This window comes from Panthera uncia, chromosome B1 (genome assembly GCF_023721935.1).
Source record: "Panthera uncia isolate 11264 chromosome B1, Puncia_PCG_1.0, whole genome shotgun sequence".
NCBI classification, from domain to species: domain Eukaryota; kingdom Metazoa; phylum Chordata; class Mammalia; order Carnivora; family Felidae; genus Panthera; species Panthera uncia.
The window spans coordinates 1733736-1756187 of NC_064811.1; the positions used below are offsets into that span (position 1 = coordinate 1733736).

Below are 22452 nucleotides of genomic sequence, written 5' to 3' on the forward strand. Positions count from 1 at the left end.
CATGCTTCCTGGGTTCTGCAGTGTGGTGATTTTGTTCTATGGACTTAACCACATGTGACCAGACTCCTACACTCTAGACGTTTAATAACAGCATGGACCATGGTCACCTTTATTTAAGTGTCCATGCTGAAATTTATTTGGACCAGATTGACAGAGAAGGGAATTTTTTTTTTAATGTTTGCTTATATTTGAGAGAGACAGAGACAGAGAGAGACAGTGTGTGAGCGGGGAAGGGGCAGAGAGAGATGGAGACAGAATCTAAAGCAGGTTCCAGGCTCTGAGCTGTCAGCACAGCTTGGACCCACGATTCACGAGATCATGACCTGAGCCAAAGTCGGAGGCTTAACCGACTAAGCCTCCCAAGAGCCCCAAAGGGAAATTATTTTTTAAGTAAATAAATTATTATCGTAGTTGACTTACATAGCACTTTTTTCTTCTCTTGAAACCCATGTATCAACCTAGTTTTCATTTCCCATATTCCTAAATTCTATCTGAGGGATCATAACTGTTCTCACTTAACACTCACCTCTAGAGAAAGAAGAACTCTAAAAGCAGTTGGATAAAGGTAATGGAGGCAGAGAGATCAGAACAAAGTGTTGTGTGGGTGTGGCCTATGCTCTGCTTGGCTCCTGACCCCTGCCGACATCCCCTTCCCCTTCCCCACAGCCTCTTCTCCGCCCACCCTTTCCCTCTGTGTCCACTCTGCAAGCATCTGGCACATTCCGTGGTGGGGGCATGGATCCCTGAGTGTCCTAACTTTGACCCCCCCCCCCCCAGAAGAAAGAGGGGAAAATATTCAAAATTGTGAGTTTGAAATGCAAAACATGGTTTTGTCCCTAGTCACGACATTGAGATCCACCAAAAGCACTTTTTATGAAAAGACATGAGTTTTGGGAAGGGGGAGGGTTCTTACAGCAAGATTCCAGGGCCTTGTACTTTCTTGTTCTGGTGAGCCAGTCAGTTTGATGGGCTTATCATCAAACTGGGGCTGAGTGAGCAGTACCTGAAACGTGTTCCGAAACTGTGCCTTAGTTCCAGATTTCTTACTCACTCATTGCACATGATGGTAAGACTCCAGAGACTGGCAGTGTTTTAGTCTTGAACGTTAATTCTGGGGTCAGGCTGAAGTATTGCTCATGGGAGCAGGGTGGGAGCCAGGGAAATAGAGATGGGGACCGAGCTGGGGAGGAGGCAAGAGAGCGTTCCCCAGGAGGACTGGTGATGCCCAGAGCTCTTCTGTGCTCCCTGGCAGACTCCCTTTTCAGACCCAAGAATAATTCAGGTTTGAGCTTCTGGCGTATAGATACCGGTTTAACAGTGTGTACCAGTTTTGGGATGAGTTGTATACAAATACTATCCCCTAAAGTAACGACCATGGCTGTGGCATGTAAAATCTGTAGTTGCAAGTATTTTAATTGACACTGGGCTCTGGGCCTGTGTTTAACTTTATTATAAAGTAAAACATAGAGAAAATTACACAAAGCAAATGTATAGCTAAATGAATTGTTGGCAGGTGAGCATCCCATGGCCACCCGTGAGCACAGCCCCCGGGAAGTCAGTACCTCTGTGTGGCCCGTCCAGACACAGGGTCCTCTCCCTGAGCTGCCGCTGAACTGGCTGCCGTGGTAGTCCTGCTCTTTCTTTTTTTTCTTCTCATATTACTCAGGTGTGCGTTGCCATCGTCTTGCCTAGTTTTTTGTTTGATGTATCTTTTGTATTTTGGTTTTTTTCAAACACGAATTATTTAAGCGAGGCTGACCTCATGTAAAGGAACCAACTAAGTTCAAGAAAGTTATTTCTCTCCTTTTTTTTTTTTTTTGAACAGCTTTGCTGAGATACAATTTACATGCCATACAATTCACTCATTTAAAGTACACGGTTTGATGGCTGTTGGTATATTACATCGTCAGCTATTAAAAATTGTGGTAAAGTATGTACAACATAAGACTTGCCATTTTAGCCACATTTAAGTGGACAATTCATTTGGATTAATTACATTCACAGTATTGGGCAACCATCACCAGTATCTATTTCCAGAACTTTTTCATCACCCCGGAGACTCCATCATGGTTAACTAACAATTCCCCACCCCTTCTTTTCCCCATGTCTTTGGTAATTCTTTAACCTCCCGGTCCCCACCCCACCCATCCTGTCCCTTGTAATTTATCTGTTGAAGAACCTGAGCCCTTGACCCTTCAGAGATGCCCAGAGTGTGGACCCTGCAGCCTGCGTGCTCACAGGGCACCGCACAGGCTTTCTGTCTGTGCTGCCGGAGAGCTGGTGCTGGATCCAGAAGCTTCATCAGACCTGTTTCCTTCCCTGTGGCAAGACCAGGAGCCTCACTGTCTGCTTATTTGTTGTTATGGGTATTAGCAGCGATTGCCCAACTGGATTTTATTTTAAATATATAATATTAATTGTTCGGGAAATGTTTAATTAGGTTTGTGAATAAACTTACCAAAAGTGACTTCATTTCGTTCTCCTTATCACTTATTTTTTCACATGCATGGTATTTGTAATCGAGGTTACCGTGAGTATCTTTCCATGGTGTTATTATGCATTTACAAAGTGAATATTTAGATAGTGACCCGTGTGTTCAGCCACTGATGCCATGTGCTGTGAGGACATTCTTCGTTTTCTCTCTGGATTCCAGTCCAGCTCTGCTTGAATGTAAGCCCTGTGCCTACACATTGTGCTCCGATTACCCCACCAAAGATGTCCCGGGACCCCTGACTTCTTTGCTGTCCATTGGCTCAAAATGGAACCTGTATCATGGTATAGGAGGAGAGCAGTTCTCACTTCTATAGAAGGGGGAAGAAAAATGTGTGCCGGGCAGATACCGGTCTCCCTTAACATCCCCGTTTTCCAAGTGGTACAAGAGAGGCAGGATGACATTACATAGAAGATGGGCTTTGCGTGAAGCATGGGAATCTGTCTGTGATGAGCAAGGCTGTGGAAGCAGGAATGGGAGAGAAAGCAGCTGCTCTGGGACTGATGAACAGCCAGCCAGAGGGCTGTGTTCTCAGGCCCCGGGCCCACCCACTCACTGTGCAGAGCCCAGAGCAGCCTCAGAATCTTGGTCTTTTAGAAGAGTGTTGTTTGGTGTTTTTTTTTTTGTTTTTTTTTTTTTTTTTTGAGCTCTTCTTTGAGCTTCTCCTTGATTCCAGATTCTGTTCTGGGTGCCTCACAGCAGCCTGGTGCAGTGCTTAGCGGTGTCCCACTTGGCACATCGGGAGAGGAGGTGACGGAAGCAAAACTCCCGTCTCTGGCCTGGAGCCTTTGGACCCCTTTCCTTTGCTGAGATGCCTCTCTCCCTAGGCTGGGGACCACAACACACGACACGTGCAACGAGGACACGTACAGCACCCTGCTGCAACGGTACCAGCGCTCCGAGGAGGAGTTGCGCAGGGTGGCTGAGGAGTGGCTGGAGTGCCAGCAGAGGATCGACGCCTATGTCGATGAGCAGGTGAGTGTGTGCTGCCAGGAGATGTTGTGGGCCAGGCACGTGTGCCAGGGTGACCAGGGATGGGGAGGTGCAGGTGCGGTGACAGGGAATGGGGAGGTAGGTGGAGGTTGGGGGATTCTGGCCACTGACTTTCCAGAGGGAGCAGAGATACTGCGGTGCCACAGTGGTCTTCATTCAGTTGTGCCTGAGGGTGGCAGCAGCTGTTAATCAGGTCACTGTTGGCCTGGCTACACCCACCACCACCTGCATGCGCTGCCACCTGGCTCAGTGTCCCCTCAAGAGTCTGTGAGGCCCTTGGGAGCTCCTGAGCCTTGTAATTTCAGGAACCACTTCCTGAAAGCTCTGCCATTCAGAGCCCATTCTCGGTCTCTCACCATCTAGAAAAAGAGCGCATTCAGAACATAGTTGATTGTACTTGGCAGGTGCTGACAGGGACGGAGGAGGACCAAGAAGGCAGGGCCCTCGTCTTGGAGATGGGGCCTGAGGGCAGGTGCAACTGGTCAGCAGGAGCCTCTTAGGACAGAGTGTGGGACTTCCAGAGGGCACCCCAGCCTGCCTGCCCGCCTTTCTAAAACTGCAGGAGGGTGGATAGAGGAGGAGGAATTCAAAACCGCCCTTTCCAAGATAACAGGGTATAAGGAGTGATAAGGAAGCACTGACAGAGCTCTGTTTTACTTTTGAGACTCTGGGATTTGGATCTGCCCTACTGCAGACCCCGTGGATGCTTTCTCTTTTCATGTTATAGGTAGGATGAATATAAATGCAGTTCTGGTTTTAGAAATTCTTTCTTCATTTCTCCAGTTAAACTGTGACTAAACACATAAGTGCCTCAGGACAACTCTTAGAAAAAAGGAAAGACTGAGACTTTGCCGAAATGGAGAAAACCTTTGGGAATAGGAATTTTCTTATGGATCTGTCCCTGAAATTAAATGTCTATTTAGGAATGTAATGTATAGTATTATCACTGCTATTCTGATGAAAATGGAGTATATGTAAAAACAACAATATGGTTATTTTCTCTAGGAAGGAGAGTACAGTCTTACTTTAAAAAGTAAACCTGAAATTAAATTTATTTCTTTAAAAGTCATGTTCTTGGGCACCTGGGTGACTCGGTTAAGTATTGCAGTTCACAAGTTCGAGTCCCGTGTCAGGTTCTATGTTGACAGCACAGAGCGTGCTTGGGATTCTCTCTTCCTCTCTCTCTGCCCCTCCCCTGCTCTCACTTGCGCGCGCGCTCTCTCTCTCTCTCTCTCTCTCTCTCTCTCTCAAAAATAAATAAACATTAAAAAATAAAAAATAAATAAATAAAAGTACATGTTCTTACAGCTCTAAATGCTTACAGTAAAAAGTAGGAAAGATCTTAAATCAGCAACCTAACTTGGCAACTTAAGGATCTAGGGAAAAAAGACTAAACCCAAAGCTGGCAGAAGGAGAGAAACAATAAAGATTACAGCAGATAAAATACAGAGTAGAAGAAACAGTGAAACCAGACGTTTGTTCTTTAAGATCATCAAAGTTGTCAAATCTTTAGCTATATAGACTAAGAAAAAAAAGAGAGAAGACTCAATCACCAAAATCAGAAACGAAGTGGGAACATTATTACTGATTCTACAGAAATAAGAAGAATGGTAAAAGTACTGTGAACAGCATCAGAACAGAACACCAACAAATCAGATCCCTTTAAATGAAACGGACAAATTTCTGGAAACACAGAACCTGCTGAGACTAAGTCACAGGGACACAGGAAGTCTGAATAGACCTACAGCTGGTATGGAGACTGAATCACTAATCAAAAATCTCCCAGCAGAGGAAAGCCCAGGACCTGTCGGCTTCGCAGGTGAATTCTGTCAAATATTTAAAGAAGAATTAACATCAGTCCTTCCAAAAAATTGAAGAGGAGAGAAGCTCGCCAACTCATCCTGTGAGGCTAGCATTACCCTGATACTAAAGCCCCACAGACACCGTAAAAACAACAAGACTACAGGCCAGCATCCCTTAAGAACATTGGAGCAAAATTCTCAACAAAACAGAAGCAAACAGAATTCATAAATATATTGAAAGAACTCGGGGCGCCTGGGTGGCGCAGTCGGTTAAGCGTCCGACTTCAGCCAGGTCACGGTCTCGCGGTCCGTGAGTTCGAGCCCCGCGTCAGGCTCTGGGCTGATGGCTCGGATCCTGGAGCCTGCTTCCGATTCTGTGTCTCCCTCTCTCTCTGTCCCTCCCCCGTTCATGCTCTGTCTCTCTCTGTCCTAAAAATAAATTAAAAAACGTTGAAAAAAAAAATTAAAAAAAAAAAAAAAAAAAAAAGAAAGAACTTTACACCATGACCAAGTGGGATTTATTCTTGGAATGGAAGGAGGGTCAATATGTGAACATTGATCAGTGTAATAGACTACATCAACAGAGTGGAGGGGGTAAAAAAAAAAAAAAAAAAAAAAAAAAAAAATAGTCTCAGTTGATGCACAAAAATCATTTGACAGTATTTAACCCTCTTTCATGATAAAACACTCAACAAACTAGGAGCAGAAGGGAACTACCTCCACATAAGAAAGCCATGTGTGAAAATCCATGGGAACCATCATACTCAGTGGTGAAAGACTGAAAGCATTTCCTCTAAGATGAGGAATAAGGCAAGGTTGCTTGGTTTCTCTGCTTCTATTCAACATGATACTAGAAGTTCCGGTCAGAGCAATTAGGCCAGAAAAATAAAAGGCATCCAAATTGGGATGGGAGAAGGTAAATTATCTCTGTGGATGATATGATCTTATGTGTAGAAAATCCTAAAGACTGTAAAAAAAAAAAATGCTAGAACTAATAAATGAATTCAGCAAAGCATCAAGAACAAAGTGCACAAAAAGTTATATTTCTGTACATTAACAACAAATAATCTGCAAAGGAAATTATAAAAAATCCCATTTACAACACTATCAAAATGAGTAAAATACTTATAAATTAATTCACTCAAGGAGGTGGAAGGTTTATACAGTGAAAACCATTAAACTTTCTGAAAGAAATTAAAGACATAAAGGGAAGTACATGCCATGTTCGTTGGAAGACTTAATAATGTTAAAATGTCTGTATTAGCTAAAGTGGTCTACACACTCCATGCTATCCCTGTCAAAATCGTAAAGTTGTTTTTGTAGAAATAGAAAAATACATCTTGTGGCACCTAGGTGGCTTAGTCAGTTGAGTGTCTGTCTTTCAGCTCAGGTCATGATCTTGCGGTTCATGAGTTTGAGCCCCACATTGGGCTCGCAGCTGTCAGTACAGAGCCTGGTTGGGATTCTCTGTCCCCCTCTCTCTCTGCATCCCTCCCTCACAAAAATAAACATTAAGAAAAAAGAAAAACCCATCTTAAAATTCATATGCAATCTCAGGAGACCCAGAGTATCCAGAACAATCTTGAAAAAGAACAACAAAACTGGAGGACTCACACTTTGTGATTTCAAAACTTACCCATACGCAGAAGAATGACATTGGAACCTTACCTCACACCATATGCAAAAATTAACTCGGTAGATCAAGGACCTAAATGGAAGACCAAAAATATGAATGAAAATAGGACTCCAAGTGAAATACAGCAGACACAAAAGAATAAATATGGTAGAACTCCACTTATATGAGGTCTCTACCATAGTCAGATTCTTAGGGACAGAAAGTGTTAATTCATGGGGACCAGAGCCAGGGAAGTGGGGGGGGGGGGAAGGGGAGAACGGGGAGTTATTACTAATGGGGACAGAGTGTCATTTGAGGAGGATGAGAAAGTTCTGGGAATGGATGGTAGGGATGTTTGTACGATGATGTGAATGTACTTAATACCACTGAACTGTACACTTAAAAATGGTTAAGGTGGCAAATTTTATGTTATGTGTATTTTACCACAATAAGAAAAAGGAAAAAAAGGTATTTTCCCTTTTTTTTCCCCACAAAGAAAAGACATCCTCTTTACTAAAGCAACCAAAAATTTATTTTCACTCACCTATCAAGAAACCATGATGCCATTAATACAAATTAGGGAAACTGAGTAATTTTAGCATCTGGAAGGTACCAGTCTTTCTAGAACCCTTGGAATGGACATCAGTCACTTCTAATCGAGTAGTAGTTTAGGAATTATGTAGTAATTTCAAGGTTTCAAAACATCTGTAAAATAATTGAGTATTCACAAGTAAGCATGGACATGGGAGACGGCTGACAGCTTTAAATCACTTGTTTTTGCTTGCTTTTTAAAACGTATCCTTTATTTGTTATTTGACACATACATAAGCCTGCAGGTACCCAAATGTTCGGAAAAGTTAATCACAGAGGATGTGAGGAGAGGGTCAAAACAGTAGTTCTACTGAGTGTGTGCCGAGTTCTATACTAAAATACAGAAATTACTACCTTTCCTAATGTGTAGCTCCTTTAAAATCGTCTTTAAATGTGCCATAGTGATAGCTACTTGTGAGAAAAAGATTTTTCCTAAAAACAGACGTATGTCACGTAAAGGGAGGACTGGCACCGATATTCAATCTTCCCATTCAAGAAGATGGTATATATTCTCTTTTTAGGTTTTTTTTTTTTTTTTTTTTTTTTGTATTCTGTGTTATGATTTTACCGTTTGTTTCCTACCAAGTTTATACCTGGGGGCTTCGGGTGTTGGGGCCGCACTGTCACGCTGTTGGCACTCCACCCAACACCCTTACTCTCCAGGAGTTTCTGAGTTGGCTGCCTCGAATTTTCTAGGAGACCGTGACCCCTACAATAATGTTTTGTCTTACCCTCTCTGGCACTTGAACTGGTTTGTTTGGCTTCGGTTAAAGCCTTCGGCACAGCACGAATGCCTACTGCTGTCGGCTACTGCTGTTGGCGCTGTGCTCTGCTCTGGCTTCCCGTTAGGTCACGTGCTTGCCTCGCTTACTGATGATAGTTCTTGGCAAATTAAGGAAGGCTCCCTTTTCTAGCTTATTGAAGTTACGATTTTTGTAAAAAGCAGAAGTAGATACTGAATTTGATTGTATGGTTTTTTCTTTTATGTATTTTTCTATATGAAGTTGAGAGATTAGGTTTCCTAATTTTGAGACATGTTTGCATCCCTGGAATTAACGTCTTACTAGATTATGGTGTATTCTCTGTTAACCCATAACTAGATTTAAGTAGCTGATACTAGGATTTTGGTGTCTGTATTCTGAGGTATCATTGACTCTTTGTCTTTGAGGCCTTCTCTGTTTTGCATAAAGGTTATGCTAGTCTCGTAGAATGAATTGAGAAACTTTCCATGATGTTTTTAGCAGCATCCAGTTAAAAATTTTTTTTTTCCATAAAGGATTTGAGGGAATACACCCTAAAACCTGGGGCATGATTTGTTTTGCAGGGAGGAGGAGCGAGGATTCTAGACCTCATGCTGCCTTTTCAGTTTACATTTTACTTTGTTGTCTGTTCTGGGGGTTTTGCTTCATGAGTCAGCTCCACAAATTGATGTTCGCCTAGGAAGTTGTCTGCATCGTTTAGACAAGGGATTACAAGCTTGTGCTCAGAGGGGAGGCTGTGGGAGAGCTGCTGCCCACGCCCCGGCCGCCTCCCTGGCACACTTGGCATGGAGAGCACCATCTGCACCAAAGGAAACACCACACCCTCGGCCAGGAGGGCGGCAAAGGGCAGGTGCCTCAGAGCTGCGAAGACGTCCAGAGAAGTCTGGCCCTTAGGTGGAATCTCAAGAGCTTTCTAATGTTGACTCAGCTTTTTAAAAAGCACTGTGCAGGCCCAGCGGAACAGCCTGTGAGCCACCTGCTCACAGCTTTTCTTTGGATGTGAATGTCTACCTTGTACAGTTACTTCCTCCTGCCCCCCCCTGCCTGTGTCTGCCCTTTCTCAGGCCCACTTTTCCTGTGGGGCCTTTTCTTCCCTTGGTCGGCCTGGGAGGGAATTTGGAGAACAGTGTTCCCCTGTTTATTGATCACATTTGCTTCTTCATTTTCCTGATAATTTCTGCTTTTACCTTTAATTTCTTCCTGCCTTATGGGTTTGTTTCTCATTTTTATTTTGTTCCTTTGGCTTGTTAGGTTGAACACATACTTTTCAGTCTTTTGTTCTGTTTCGTTCTCTCAGAAATGCATCTAAACCGGTACATTTTCTTCTACATGTTGGGCACATCTTACATAATCAGATTCGTGGGGCTTTCATTGTCAGTTATTTCTGTGGACTGTACTTTCAACTTTGATTTCTTCTCTTATGGTTTAAATGATTAAAAATGTTTTTTTCCAAAAGCGTGAATTTATTTTTTGAAATTACTTTTGTTTTGGAGGGTTTATTGGTAGTATTTTCTTGTCTATGGGATTAAATATGTCCCCCCCCCCTCCTTTTCTTTGTTTGGATAATTTGGGAGATACAAATCCCACATCTATGTTTTTAGAGGTTATTCTGAAGTTTTTAATAATTAGGAGAATACATTTAGATAAACATCAAGACTTCATTGTTTCATAGCCTCCCCCCGCCCACTAAAACTGTACCTTTGAGCCCATTCTTTATTCCCTGTCCCCCTCAATTGGGCTTCTTTTCTAATTGTGGTAAAATACACGTAACATAAAATCTACAGTTTTAACCACTGTGAAGTGTCCAGTTCAGTGGCAGTAAGTACATTCCCATGGTTGTGAGCGTCCCCAGCCTCTGCCTGTAGAACGTCTCCACCTTCCCTGAAGGACACCCTGTCCCACTGCACAACAGCCCTCCCTTCCCCCCACCCCTCCCAGCCCCTGGTGCCCCCGTCTACCTTCTGTTCTGTGGACTTGACTCCTCCAGGGGCCTCGTGTGAGTGCAGTTGTACCAAATTCGCCCCTTTGTGACACCGGTGTCCTGTCCGCAGGCTCGTCACGGGCAGGCTGGGTCATCTCCATTTCTGGATCTCTGGTTCAGGCAGGGCACATAACAAGAGGCTTTCGGTAAAGGATGAATGTTCACTACTGCAGTGACAGATTCAGCTCTGACATCTTAATTTCTTTTTTTAATGTGAGTTCCTCCGTGTTTCCCACGTAAGAAGAGCACGTGAAAGAGGTGGAGCCTCTGTAGGTGCTTTGTCACATGCACCAGATCTGAGATCTCCCCTCGCAGACGCCTGGGTGACTCTTGCTGGTACTGAGGTTTTTTGTTTGCATCTCCTTACTAGATGACCATGAAAACCAAACAGCGCATGCTGACAGAGGACTGGGAGCTTTTCAAACAAAGGCGATTCATTGAGGAGCAGGTAAGGCTGTGGGGAGGCTGCACGCCAGAGCAGGAATGCAGCTCGGGAAACCCCACCATTTCAAGGCCACACTGCCCTGCCTGCTCCTGAGATAGTGTTGTTAATCCTAGATAAACTAATTTTCCTTATCTGTTTCCGCATCCTCTGTATTCCTCAAGGAAAAACCCGTTTATCAAGTGACCCCCTCTAGCCCTGTGCTCTCTAGGCAGGTGGTGGGGTCACAGAGTGGGACTGGGCCCACCCCCCTCAGGCCGTTTCCCGGCCTCCCACACGCCTGGGCCATACGTTCAGTGTGGCTGCTGACAGTGCTGCTCGCTCCCTGCCTCCCTGCTTCCCCACAGGCTCTTCCCTGCCCCTCTGCACCCACTGAGGCTTGCGGGGGGGGGGGGGGGTGCGGTGACTTGTCATGATGGCCTCAGGGCACTCGACTTTGGAAGCTTGCGCCCCTTGATTTTCGTCCACATGCTGGCGTCTGCTGCTTTTCTCCAGCCAGCTTTTCTCCCTTGGCCCTCTCCAGACATTGGTGCCCCCTGTCCTCACCCCTGTGGTCTCCTCTGGGCCCCACGGGTAGAGGGCACCATGCTCAGCATGCTCTCCTGCCCCCGGCCCCCCCTACCCTTCCTGTATGGATTCTGTCCTATCAAATGGCCCTTCCAGCCTCACCCCTTCCGTTGCCAGAGCTGGTCCACAGGCTTCTCTGAAATCCAGATGCTTGCCTAGTTGATTGGAAGTTTGGGTGCCACTTTCCACGTAGCTCCTGGCTCCACCCCCTTCAGTTGCTGGTCCTTGTCCCTGCAGTGGGCGTCCTCCCCAACTGGCCTTGCTCCCACCTGCCAGCTGCCATCACGTGTCACAAGTGCCACTCGTGCTACAGCTCCGTGTGTGCAGGCCTGTTGGGCACGGTGCTCTCCTCCCAGTCTGCCAAGACCCCTTTCCTGCTCAGCCCAGGGTCAGTAGGCCTTCTAGAGGTGTTTCATTGGATGCTTAGCTCAGTGCTCTGCCTCTGACCCAGAGGCTTTTTTTTCTTTTTTTTTTGGCCTCTGATGAAGTTACCAGCGAACCGCCTCCCCTGTGAATCACCCCCTGCCCCACACACACCGGCCCTGCTGAGCTGCTTTTCTGTTTCCATTTCCGTGGCCTCCTGCACAGATCTGGGCTGGAGCACCTCCCACCTCGTGGTTTCCTCTTTCAGGGTCTGAGCTCCTTGGGGGCCACAGTTTAGTTCTGAGCTCCTGGTCCCTAGTGAGTCCCGAGCACACAGCCATTTGGGGTCAAGGCTGGTGTCTGCTGGTGAGGCACCAACGGGGGGTGTTCTTGCTCCCTGACCTTTGTGCAGCTCTAGCCAAGGGCTGCTGCACATTTCAGGTCTGCCCCTTTCCCCCCACCCCTTCGTGGCCCTTTCCTATTCTGGGAAGCTGTGGCCGCTGGCTTCTAGATGGGCGTGGTACATATTACCATGATTACTGAAAACCCAGACCACCTGATTGGGGAATATGTCTTGCAGAGTTAACCTCTCATTTGATGATTCCCTCCAGCTAACCAACAAGAAAGCAGTTGCTGGTGAGAACAACTTCACGGACGCCATGAGGCACATGTTGTCCTCCCGGCTGAGCATGCCCGACTGCCCCAACTGCAACTACAGGAGAAGGTGAGCCTGTGCTGTCGTGTGGGCACAGAGGGCCTGTGGGACCCACGGCCTCAGCAGAGGCGCCGACCCTGACAGAGTGTGGTCTGACCTTCTCTCCTGGCTCTCTGGGTAACTGTCCTTCATTCCCACTCAGATGTGCTTGTGATGACTGCAGCCTCTCACACATCCTCACTTGTGGTGTCATGGACCCCCCCGTCACTGGCGACATCCACAGTCACCAGCTGCCCCTCCAAGTGGATTCTGCTCCCGACTATCTCTCTGAGATGCGCCCACCTAGCGTGTCCTCAGCAAGCTCAGGGTCAGGTTCCAGCTCTCCCATTACAATTCAGCAACATCCCAGACTCATCCTCACAGACAATGGCTCTGCACCAACTTTGTAAGTTGTGACTTTGTAATAAGATTTCAGAAATTTACGTAACCCAGTAATGAGAAGTATGGACAGTATTGTCTGCAGAAGTATGGATATCATTATAGTGCTTTTCCAGAAAAAGGATCCTTCATTTTTTAAGCAACTTTTAAAATATGAAATCAGTAAACCCAAACTTTGACACTATTTCATTACCTGAAAAAAAAATACGGTAAATTAATAAATGCCAGTAAAGAAAAACCATGTTGGTATGCAGGGAAGTGTCTCTTCAGTTCTGGCTTCACGTTTCCTCATTTTATTTGAGGGTGATCAGCCCGAAGCTCATTCCGCCTCATTGTCCGTTCAGCATTCATGCTTATTCCATGTCTTGCTAAAAACCCAGATGATCACTTTAGCAAGCGATTGAAAGGTTCTGTTTTCCGTGTTCCCACATTATCTAGAAGTACATTTTGTATGAGCGAGGTGGCTTTGCCACTATCGCCAATTCACACCGTAGGTGAGTGGTCCCACGTTTGTTCGGAGTTGTGACCCTGTCATTTGTTGAGGCTTTCCACCCTGACTTCTGGACGGGTTGCACATGGATGCGTGTTTTTATTTTATTTAGGTACATTTAGGTTTGTATTTCGCTTATCGTAGAGCATAGGGGGGTCAGGAGCCCTGTGCAGGTGACGGCCATCAGCCCCGGTACCCAGTAGTAGAGATTGTTGCCCCAACTGCGGGCTGTTCAGCGCTTCTCAGATTTCTCACTGCCTCCATCTGGATTTCTCACGATGACTCCAAGGCTTTCCTTTGGAGTCTTCCAGTCCTCAATATGCATCTGGTCTCAAACACAAAATAATGCTAAAGGGATTGGTCTGAATGCCATGACTCTGTTGAGCTCGAACTGCTTTCTAGTCCTGGACACCCTGTGCTCTCTGGGAGTCTGTGAAGGAGGGTCGAGAGTGTCCCAGCCAGCTGTTTACCAGCCTCTAAAAAACGTATCGGCAGGAAACACATACAGCCTGATAAAAATGTGTGTCAGAAGAGCCCATCCCTGCTCACATGTCACAGCTGCCAGCGTCAGGTGTGAGCTCCTGTGCCTTGTCACGTGGTGGAGGAAGTGGGCTGTGGGCACCTTTCTCCTCAGGCTGGGGTTGTCCGTGGCCGCTCCGGGCCTCTGGTCCTTCAGCAGCCTGGGGCTAATGTCTGCCAAATACGATTTACCGTGACCTGAAGCCCTCCAGCGTTGCCTTTGGTACGTGTTGTCTCTTTCTTGGTGTCATCGCGAAGGCGCTTAAATAGAGTCGTGCAGTTTTAGTCTCTGTTCAGCAGTGCCCTCCAGTTTTGGTGGGCTCTAGGGCCAGTGCAGCCCGCCTTCATTACGTCGAGCAGACGATTTAATCACTTCATCTCTGAACCTCGGTTTCCTCATCTGTGGGTCATGGTGGTTATAACATCTCAGGAGCGGCTGAGTGTCGACCAAGGCAAAATGTCCCGTCACCTCAGGCACCACAGGCCCTCAGGAAGCCTGCACAGCCCGCACCCGGTGGGTGCTGTGTGCTTCCCTTGGTGAGTGTGCTGTAGTATGTTGACTCTCTTTCTAAAAATGGGAAAGACATTTGAGTTGAGCAATTCTGGACGCTCTTCTGAAGCTAAAAGGTCGCTAGTTCTTAGGACTTTTCCTTCTGGAGGTTGTTGTATGCTGAGGCAGAAGATGGACTCAGAGGCATGCTCACATAGACTATGGGGTGACCACGTGTGGTCACATCACACCTTGAACAATTTGCACTGCAGTGGGAGCTCCGTGCCCACTCTTTCCACACACCAGAAAAGCGTGTGTTTGAAGTGGCCTTCGTTGGCTACAGTCTTGAAATTTGCTTATAATTTTTAGTAAGTATTTCATTTGCCCATTGTTTAGATGTCTTGCTAAAGCTGATACTTACGTAAGATCATGACTGACTTGTCCAGAGCTGGCCTTATGGTGAAAAACTTTCAGTATTTTGTCAGCTAAGTGCCTTAAAGTTTTGTTCACCTGGCTATGTCTGAAATTTTGGCAGTCCTTTGTAGTCCTTTAATTTTAGTAAAAAATTGTGTCTGCTTGGAAATGGCAGAGAACAGCTGTAGACCAAGGCACTTCAAGTTGAGTGGGAATGCAGTGATTAATCTGATTACATTTTTATGCTTTTTCCAACATTTTTCTACTTTTGGAGTTTTGTTTTCCATTCTTCTAAATAGTACCAATGGTAATTGTTCAGGCATTTTTCTCCTTGTGTTCAGGTTACTGAGAGATAGTAGGAAGTGTGTGGCGCTCAGTGTAACACTCTTGTGAACAAGAATAGTGTCCGTGAAGGAGACGTCTGTGCTTTGTGGGTGGTTCACTCACTGTCCCTCCGGGTAAATGGCCTCGTGGTGACCATCTCTGCCTGTCTCAGTTGTAGTGATGACGAAGACGTTGCACCATTGTCAGCTAAGTTTGCTGATATTTATCCATTGAGTAACTACGACGATACTGAGGTGGTGGCCAACATGAATGGAATCCACAGCGAATTGAATGGTGGCGGGGAAAACATGGCTCTGAAAGATGAGGTATGGGTACAACTTCTTCCTGGTGACAATAAGTGGCATAAAATGGTGATCTGGCATCTTATTTTTTTATATTCTTGCGTTTTGAAAAGTATAAATGATAAAGGTTGTTTCTAAAGTCCCCTCAGGTAAGCAGTACCAGTAGTAGCTCTTCAGAGGCTGACGACGAAGAGGCAGATGGCGAAAGCAGTGGGGAGCCGCCAGGAGCCCCAAAGCAAGACGTAGCTCTAGGCAATGGGAGCCCCAGGAAAGAGGAAAGTAAAGTGGACAGTCCACCCCCATCTTACCCAACTCAGCAGGTACGATTTTATCTTTCTGAACTTTGTGTTTTGCCAAGGGTATCTTTCTCCGTGTGTATTTCCTAAACATGAGAATTATTGAATGTAAAATTGTGTTGTTTTGAATAACTTCTGAAGATGAGCACTGGAGAGGATCAGAGCATGCTTTTAAAAATAAACAAACATGACTCCTGAGCCCCATTTTGATCTTGTTCCTCTTGCTTGAGTCTAATCGACGGTCTTGATTTTGTAGCTCTCCAGAGTAGCTCCAGATATTTGGGTATCATAGAGGGTTTTTTCTGTAAAGAAGCAAGGGGAGAGTTTGTGTTTTTGCTTTTTAAATGTTTATTGTTGAGAGAGAGAGAGCGCGCACGCGTGCACACGCGTGCACGTGAGTGGGGGAGGGACAGGGAGGTAGCAGATCCCAAGCAGGCTCAGTGTTAACAGCAGAGAGCCTGACATGGGGCTCGAACTCACGAACCCATGGCCCGTGAGATCATGACCTGTGCCAAAGTTGGATGCTTAACTGACTGAACCACCCAGTGAGACTTTTTTTAATAAGTAAAATAGTGGAATGTTAAAATTTCAGAAATGGTTGATTTTGTAAGGGAGGTTTTCTTTCTGGTGGATATCTGGTTTCTTAACTGAAGGTAATACCTCATGAGACAACTGTCTTTTCTTAGAGACTCAGTTTTATAGATAGGTTATCACGTAGTTTTTAAGTGAAAGGAAGACCAGGTAAAAGTCAAGATGCTTAGTTAATTAACTTACTTAATAGGCAGTGTAGATCCACGGTTCAGGCAAGGACGGTGACATGGTGAAAAGGTGTTACATTGAGAAGTCCTGCCCCCTTGTCCTTCACCATCTGCCCTGGCCAGCACCTACCCACCCCCAGTTTTAGTCCCAGTAGATAACCAGTCTTACTCGTTGTCGTGTGTCTTCCCAGTGTTTGCTTATGCAAATACTAATGTTTCTTCTTCCCCTTTCAAATGAAAAGGCTTATGTGCACAGGCAGTTCCCTGACCAACTCGCCCTGTACAGAGTGCACTTTGTTCTCTTCTGCTGCCCTCTGTGTTCCAGCAGGTGGATGTACCATGGTTTTGTTTTTCTTTTTAGTCCCCTGCTGCTGGGCACCTGTGTTTGCTTCCCTCTTTTTCCCCTATATACTGTTCAGGGAGCGTCCTTACTCATCTTTCATACATAAGTAGGTCTATCCCCAGGATTGGTCACCAGCAGTGGCTTTTCTGGGTCAGAGTGTGATGGCTGCCCTGCCCCCCCGAAGAGGCTGCTATCATACAGTTTTGGGGTGCTGCCAGTTTGATAAGAATTGGTAATCCCTTCAAGTTTCAGTCTCCATTTTATTGTTTATGGGTAAAGCTGAGCATTCTTTTATATATATCGATGGGCCATTTGTTTCCTTTTCCAGCTTATTGAGTTATAGGAATTAGAAGAGTTCTTTATGTGTTGTCCCTCCTTTATAATTACGTGATCTGAAAACATTTTCTCTTGGTCTGTGGCATGTCTGTTAGTTTTTAATGGTATTTTTTGAAAATCAAAAGTTTTTAATTTTGCTGAGTTCTAATTCATCAACTCTTTCTTTTATGAATCATACTTTTGATGTCCCATCCAAGAAAACTTTGCCTAATACAAAACTCTGTTTTCTTCTAGACGATTTGTAATTTTAGCTCTTACTCAGGTCTTGGTCATTTGACCCAGTTTTTACTTATGGTGTGAGAGTAGGGTTTAAATTCATCTTTTTGCACATGTGGATATCCAGATTGTCCCAGCACCATTTGTTGAAAAGACCATCTCTTTTCCTGTTGAATTGCAGTGGCCATTTGCTGAAAATCATTTGACTATAAATACAGGTGTTGATTGTCTGCACTCTGTATTCTGTGTTTATTTGACCTCTGGGTCCTTTCCCATAGTGTATTTGACCTATGCTTTATAGTAAGTTTGGAAATAAGGTAGGATCTGCTCTCCAGCTTGGTGAGGCCTTATTGAAAACTGTTTAGGCTGTTCAGAATCCTTTATGTTTCCATGTAAGTTTTAGAATCAGCTTGTTCTACAAAAAAGTTTGCCTGGATTTTGATAGAGATTGAGTTGAATTCTTGAATATTTGGTAGAATTCACCTGGGCAGAATCCTCTGGGCCTAGTCTTTTATCTGTGGGATAATACAGATCAATTTGGGGAAAATATAGTCCTAACAAAATTGGAATCTGTCAGTCTGTGAATGCACTATACCTTTCCATTTGTTTAAATCATTGTTGATTTCTTTCAGCAGTTAAAATTTCTAGTAAGTAGGTCTTGAACTTCCTAAATTTATTCTTAAGTATTAGATGGTTTTGATTCTGCAGTAAATGGTATTTTCTAATTTCAGTTTTCAATTGATTGTTGGCAATATGTAGAAATACGGTTGATTTTTATATATTGATCTTATATTCTGTAGCTTAAACTCATTTATTCTTTTGTTGTTTTTCCTTTTTTTTTTTTTTTTTTTTTTTTGGTAGATCCCTTTGGATTTTCTACATGCAAGATTATGTTGTTTGTGAATAAAGACAGTTTTACTTTTTCCTCAATCTGGATGCTTTTAATGTCTTACTCTCGCCTTCCTGAGCTAGCTAGCGCCTCCAGTCCAGCTCTGCGGGGAAGCGTTGCAAGCGTATGTCTTTGCCTTGGTCCCAGGCCTGGAGGGAAGTACTCAGTCTGTTACTAGTGTGATGCTACCTGCACAGTGTCTAGGGATGACCTTACCAAGTGGAGGACATGAATCCTGTCAACTCCTAGTTTCCTGAGAGTTTTATCATGGACATGTATCTGGTTTTCCAGATGCCTTTTCTGCATCTATTGAGATGTCCCTGTGGTTTTCATCCTTCATTCTGTTACTGTGGTGTATTGCATCAAGTGATTTTTGGATATTAAACCAACCTTGTATTCCTAGGATAAATCCCACTTGGTGTGGTATATAATTTTTTTGTTTGTTGCTGGATTGGTTTCCTAATCTTTTACATCCATGTTAATGAAAGATACTATTTTATGGTCATCTCTCCTTGTGACATCTTTGTCTGACTTTGATAATATTAGCCTTAAGGAATTAGTTGGGAAGTGTTTATTCTGCCTACAGTTTCTGAAGCAATTTGTCTAAAATTCAGATTTCTTAAATATGTGATAGAATTTACCAGTGAAATCCCCTGGACCTGGACTTTTTTTTTTCTGGGAAGACTTACAATTACTCATTCGGGTTTTGTTTATTAATAGGTTTACTCAGATTTTCTATTTCCTCTTGAGTTAATTTAAAAAATTTGTGTCTTTTTAGGAATTCATCCATTTCACCTAATTTGATGGCATAAGGTTGTTTCTGGTATTCACTTATAAATTCTTTTAATTCTACAGGGTCTGGAGTGATGTTAATCCCTGGTTTTGGTAATTTTGTTTTCTTACAAATTTTGTTTGCTAGAGGTCTATCAATTTTTGTAAATAACCAATTTTAGGTTTTAATTTTCTCTGTTTTTCTCTTAATTTCATTTATTTGTATTCTGATCTTCATTACTTCTGCTGCAGTCTTTGGTTTGTTTTTCCCTTTCTAACTTGTGAAGTCTAAGCTTAGATTACTGATTTTAGAACTTGAAAACTTATTGAGACCTGTTTTATGGCTTAACATGTGGTCTCTCCTAGATGATGCCCCATGTACACTTGAAAATAATTTGTGTTCCGCTCTTGTGGAGTGTCCTACAAATGAAAGTTTGGTCAAACTGATACCATTATTCAAGTCTTTTGTATCCTTACTGGTTTTCTGTCTTGTTCTAAAAATTGCTGACAGATGTACCGAAGTCTTCAAGTATAACTGCGGGATCGTCTGTTCCCTTCTCAAATCTGCCAGATTTTGATTCATGCATTTGGGACAGTGTTGTTGAAGGTGTATACATGTATTATTGTTACATCTTCCTGGTATATTGACTCTTTTGTCATTATGAGATGATTCTCCACTAGCATTTCTTCTCTTAAAGACCATTTCATGTGACATGAAGAGTCATTCCAGCTGTCTTAGAATTACTGTGTGTGCACATTATATATTTTTTCATGTCTTAGAATGTAGGATTTGTCTTTGAATCTTTTAGTTGGGTCTTGTATTTGCATCTTGTCCATCGATCCTGCCTTTGGTCTGGAGTGCTTTGTTTATGGTTCATGTCATGATTGGTGCTGTGAACAGCTGCCATTTGCTGTCTGTTTCTCTAGGTCTCATATGTTTTGTTCCTCTGTTCCTCTTTTGTATCAGACAAAAATTTTAGTATTCCATTTTAATTCTGCTGTTGATTCTTTGTTTTTGTTTTTGGGGGTTTTTTTAAGTTTATTTTTAAGGGCTGTTGGCAACGGGAAGTGCCCCAGGCAAGAGGGCTAGGCTCCCATTTCTCTTACCTGACATTCTAGTAGATTGGCATGAATAAATGCTTCTCAATTTGCTTTTTCCCTTTGGTTGACTTTCAGATCCTCAGATGGTTGCTTTGACAATTGTGTTCAGTTTTACCTTGTTTCGAGGGAGAGAAGCCACCAACTGCCTCTCTTCCCTCAGCTGAGTCCTGTCTCTGGTACCTTCACAGAATCTCCATGTAACCACGCCTTAGCAGTGCGAGCCCCGTGGAGCCCAGTACCAGTGCTCTGTTGTCCCCGGCCCCAGCCCCCCTCTGTACTCTGCCACCCTTGCCAGTCCCCTTGTCCCTTCGCGGACAGGCACGGGAGCACACTGGTGCGGGTGCCACCTCAGCAGACGCCCGGCTGGGGAGTGAGGTGTGCATCTCTTCTCTCCTCAGGTTTCCTGCATCCTGGGCTCATGGGGTCCCCTCTGTACTTTACAAGGAGGGCCCTGGGTGACTTGAGGTATCAGATGAGCCCTGCCAGCTTTGTTTTGGCTGTGTAGCTGCTCAGCAGAATGTGACTTTTTAATTTGTCCCTTCTTTGTTTCGCTAAATAACTGGGTACTTTTTTCTTTTTTTCTTTCCTTCCAGGCTGAACAAACTCCAAACACTTGTGAATGTCATGTTTGTAAACAAGAAGCCTCTGGACTGACAGCATCAGCAATGACAGCTGGCGCCCTTCCTCCTGGCCATCAGTTCATGAGCCCAGAGAAGCCCACACACCCTGCTCTGCATCTTTACCCCCACATCCACGGACACGTGCCTTTGCACGCAGTCCCACACCTGCCCCGCCCTCTCATCCACCCCACCTTGTATACAGCGCCCCCCTTCACACACAGTAAGGTAAGTCAAGGCAGAGAGGGCCTGAAGCTCCCCTGTCACTAAGGTCTTTGCAAGAAGTGCATAGTTTAACAAAAAGTCATAAATTGTCAACTTGTATAGGACCATGTCTACTCCTGATGGGAGGTCTGCAGATGTCTCCTTTTATCGTAATCTCTTAAGCTCTCAGAATTTTGAATGTTCACGGTTGTAAGAACAATCACAAAAGTCATGATGTATTCCTTCAGAATTAACTAGAATGTAAAGAGTTTCCCAGGTGATGCTGGCATAACGAGTTATCCTTGGGTGCCTGCACAGATAGCTCTTCTCACCAAGACATAGTTCGGTTCTTTACTTATGGCGCCCTGGGCCCTGGCTCTTTTTCCTAACATTGTATGGGTAAAATACTGAGTACGCATGAGTCTTCCGACCCTAGCGGGGCTCTCCAGTATCTGAAATGATTATGCTCTCTATGTGCAAAAATTAAGGACTTGTCGAAATACACACACTTAAGGAGGAATCCTGAGCGCATTACAGGAAGAAGTCCCAGCGTCAGGTGCTTGTTGAGGGGTGGCTGGCGGGCACACGGGAAAGGGCATCCCAGAAACTGGCTGTGCTGCAAGCTTGTTCAGAGAAAGAGTGGGCATCTAGAAGAAGTTCGATTTTCATGTATTTCTTCTCAGAGAACACCATGCTTCTATTTGAGTAGCTTAGGCTTTGCAGAGAAATTCTTAGGTTGGTTTTATTCTTTGTACTTTAGATAGCTTTGCCTCCTTAGCTATTTTGAACTTAGCTTTATTGACTCTTCTAAATTCTGATTTTTGGTTTCCTTTTCTATCAGTTATTCTGGTTCAAGATTAGTTTTAATCAAAAATAAAATTTTCCCCAAACTACAGACTTATGATTTAAAACCGTGATTCTTAACTGGGAGAAGGGAGGAGAACGCAGGATGGAAGGGGCTTTTTCAAACCGCACACACATTTTCTCCCTGCAAGGGCGTCTGCCGTGAAGTGGGGTGTGTGTAGCCCACCAGTGGGCTTTGTTTTCTGGGGAGGGGCACGGGTAGGAGAGTGACAACCACTGATTCAGAGTAAAGTAGAATCAGTTTGTTACGTTTTGTTGTGATAAGTAATTGGTAACTACCCAGGTTTATGCTTAAATTTTGTTCGATTGGATATCCCTCAGTTTGACATTGAGTGATGGCTTTATTAGTAAAATGATTTGAAATAGCATTTTCAGGTGTATATTCAAAGCCAGCCAGTTTTCACAGTCGCCTGGCCTACATAGCCTCTTTCTCTCTGGTTGAATATATGAGGTGGGGAAGCTATCCACTCTGTTTTTCCCTGGATAGAACTGCTGTCTAGTCCCTAGGAACCACCCCTAGAAACAGAGTGCAGTGAAGCTGATTATTCCCCAGAGGCTGCTGGGACACTCCAGTTAAAAACGGATATTTTTCCCCCTAACTTTTGGCCTTTTGTCAGAGCATTATAAGTAGTCCCTGAAATGGTAAAAGAGAAGAAAAATATTTTGGGGGAGCATCATCTGTATATAAAATCTATTTATCTAATAATACCTTTTCAGTTTTAATCTAGTAGATAGACGTGATGAAGGATTCATAGGTAGAAGGGCAAATACAGAGGACGAGCTGTTAAGCTTCATTTCAGTCACTGTGCTATGAATGTC

At 44.3% G+C, this 22452-nt stretch overlaps 1 protein-coding gene across 7 annotated transcripts in view; it reads left to right on the forward strand.

The window, feature by feature from the left end:
• FAM193A (family with sequence similarity 193 member A) overlaps positions 1-22452 on the forward strand; it is a 163555-nt gene that overhangs the window by 107746 nt on the left and 33357 nt on the right. For 6 of the 7 annotated variants that reach the window (XM_049630178.1, XM_049630179.1, XM_049630177.1 and 3 more), the window contains 7 exons: positions 3319-3466; positions 10605-10682; positions 12218-12330; positions 12464-12706; positions 15109-15262; positions 15379-15558; positions 20542-20793. In XM_049630178.1, the coding sequence (XP_049486135.1) occupies positions 3319-3466; positions 10605-10682; positions 12218-12330; positions 12464-12706; positions 15109-15262; positions 15379-15558; positions 20542-20793 (1168 nt within the window). The remainder of the gene's footprint in view (positions 1-3318; positions 3467-10604; positions 10683-12217; positions 12331-12463; positions 12707-15108; positions 15263-15378; positions 15559-20541; positions 20794-22452) is intronic. The other variant, XM_049630181.1, reaches the window with a different exon arrangement.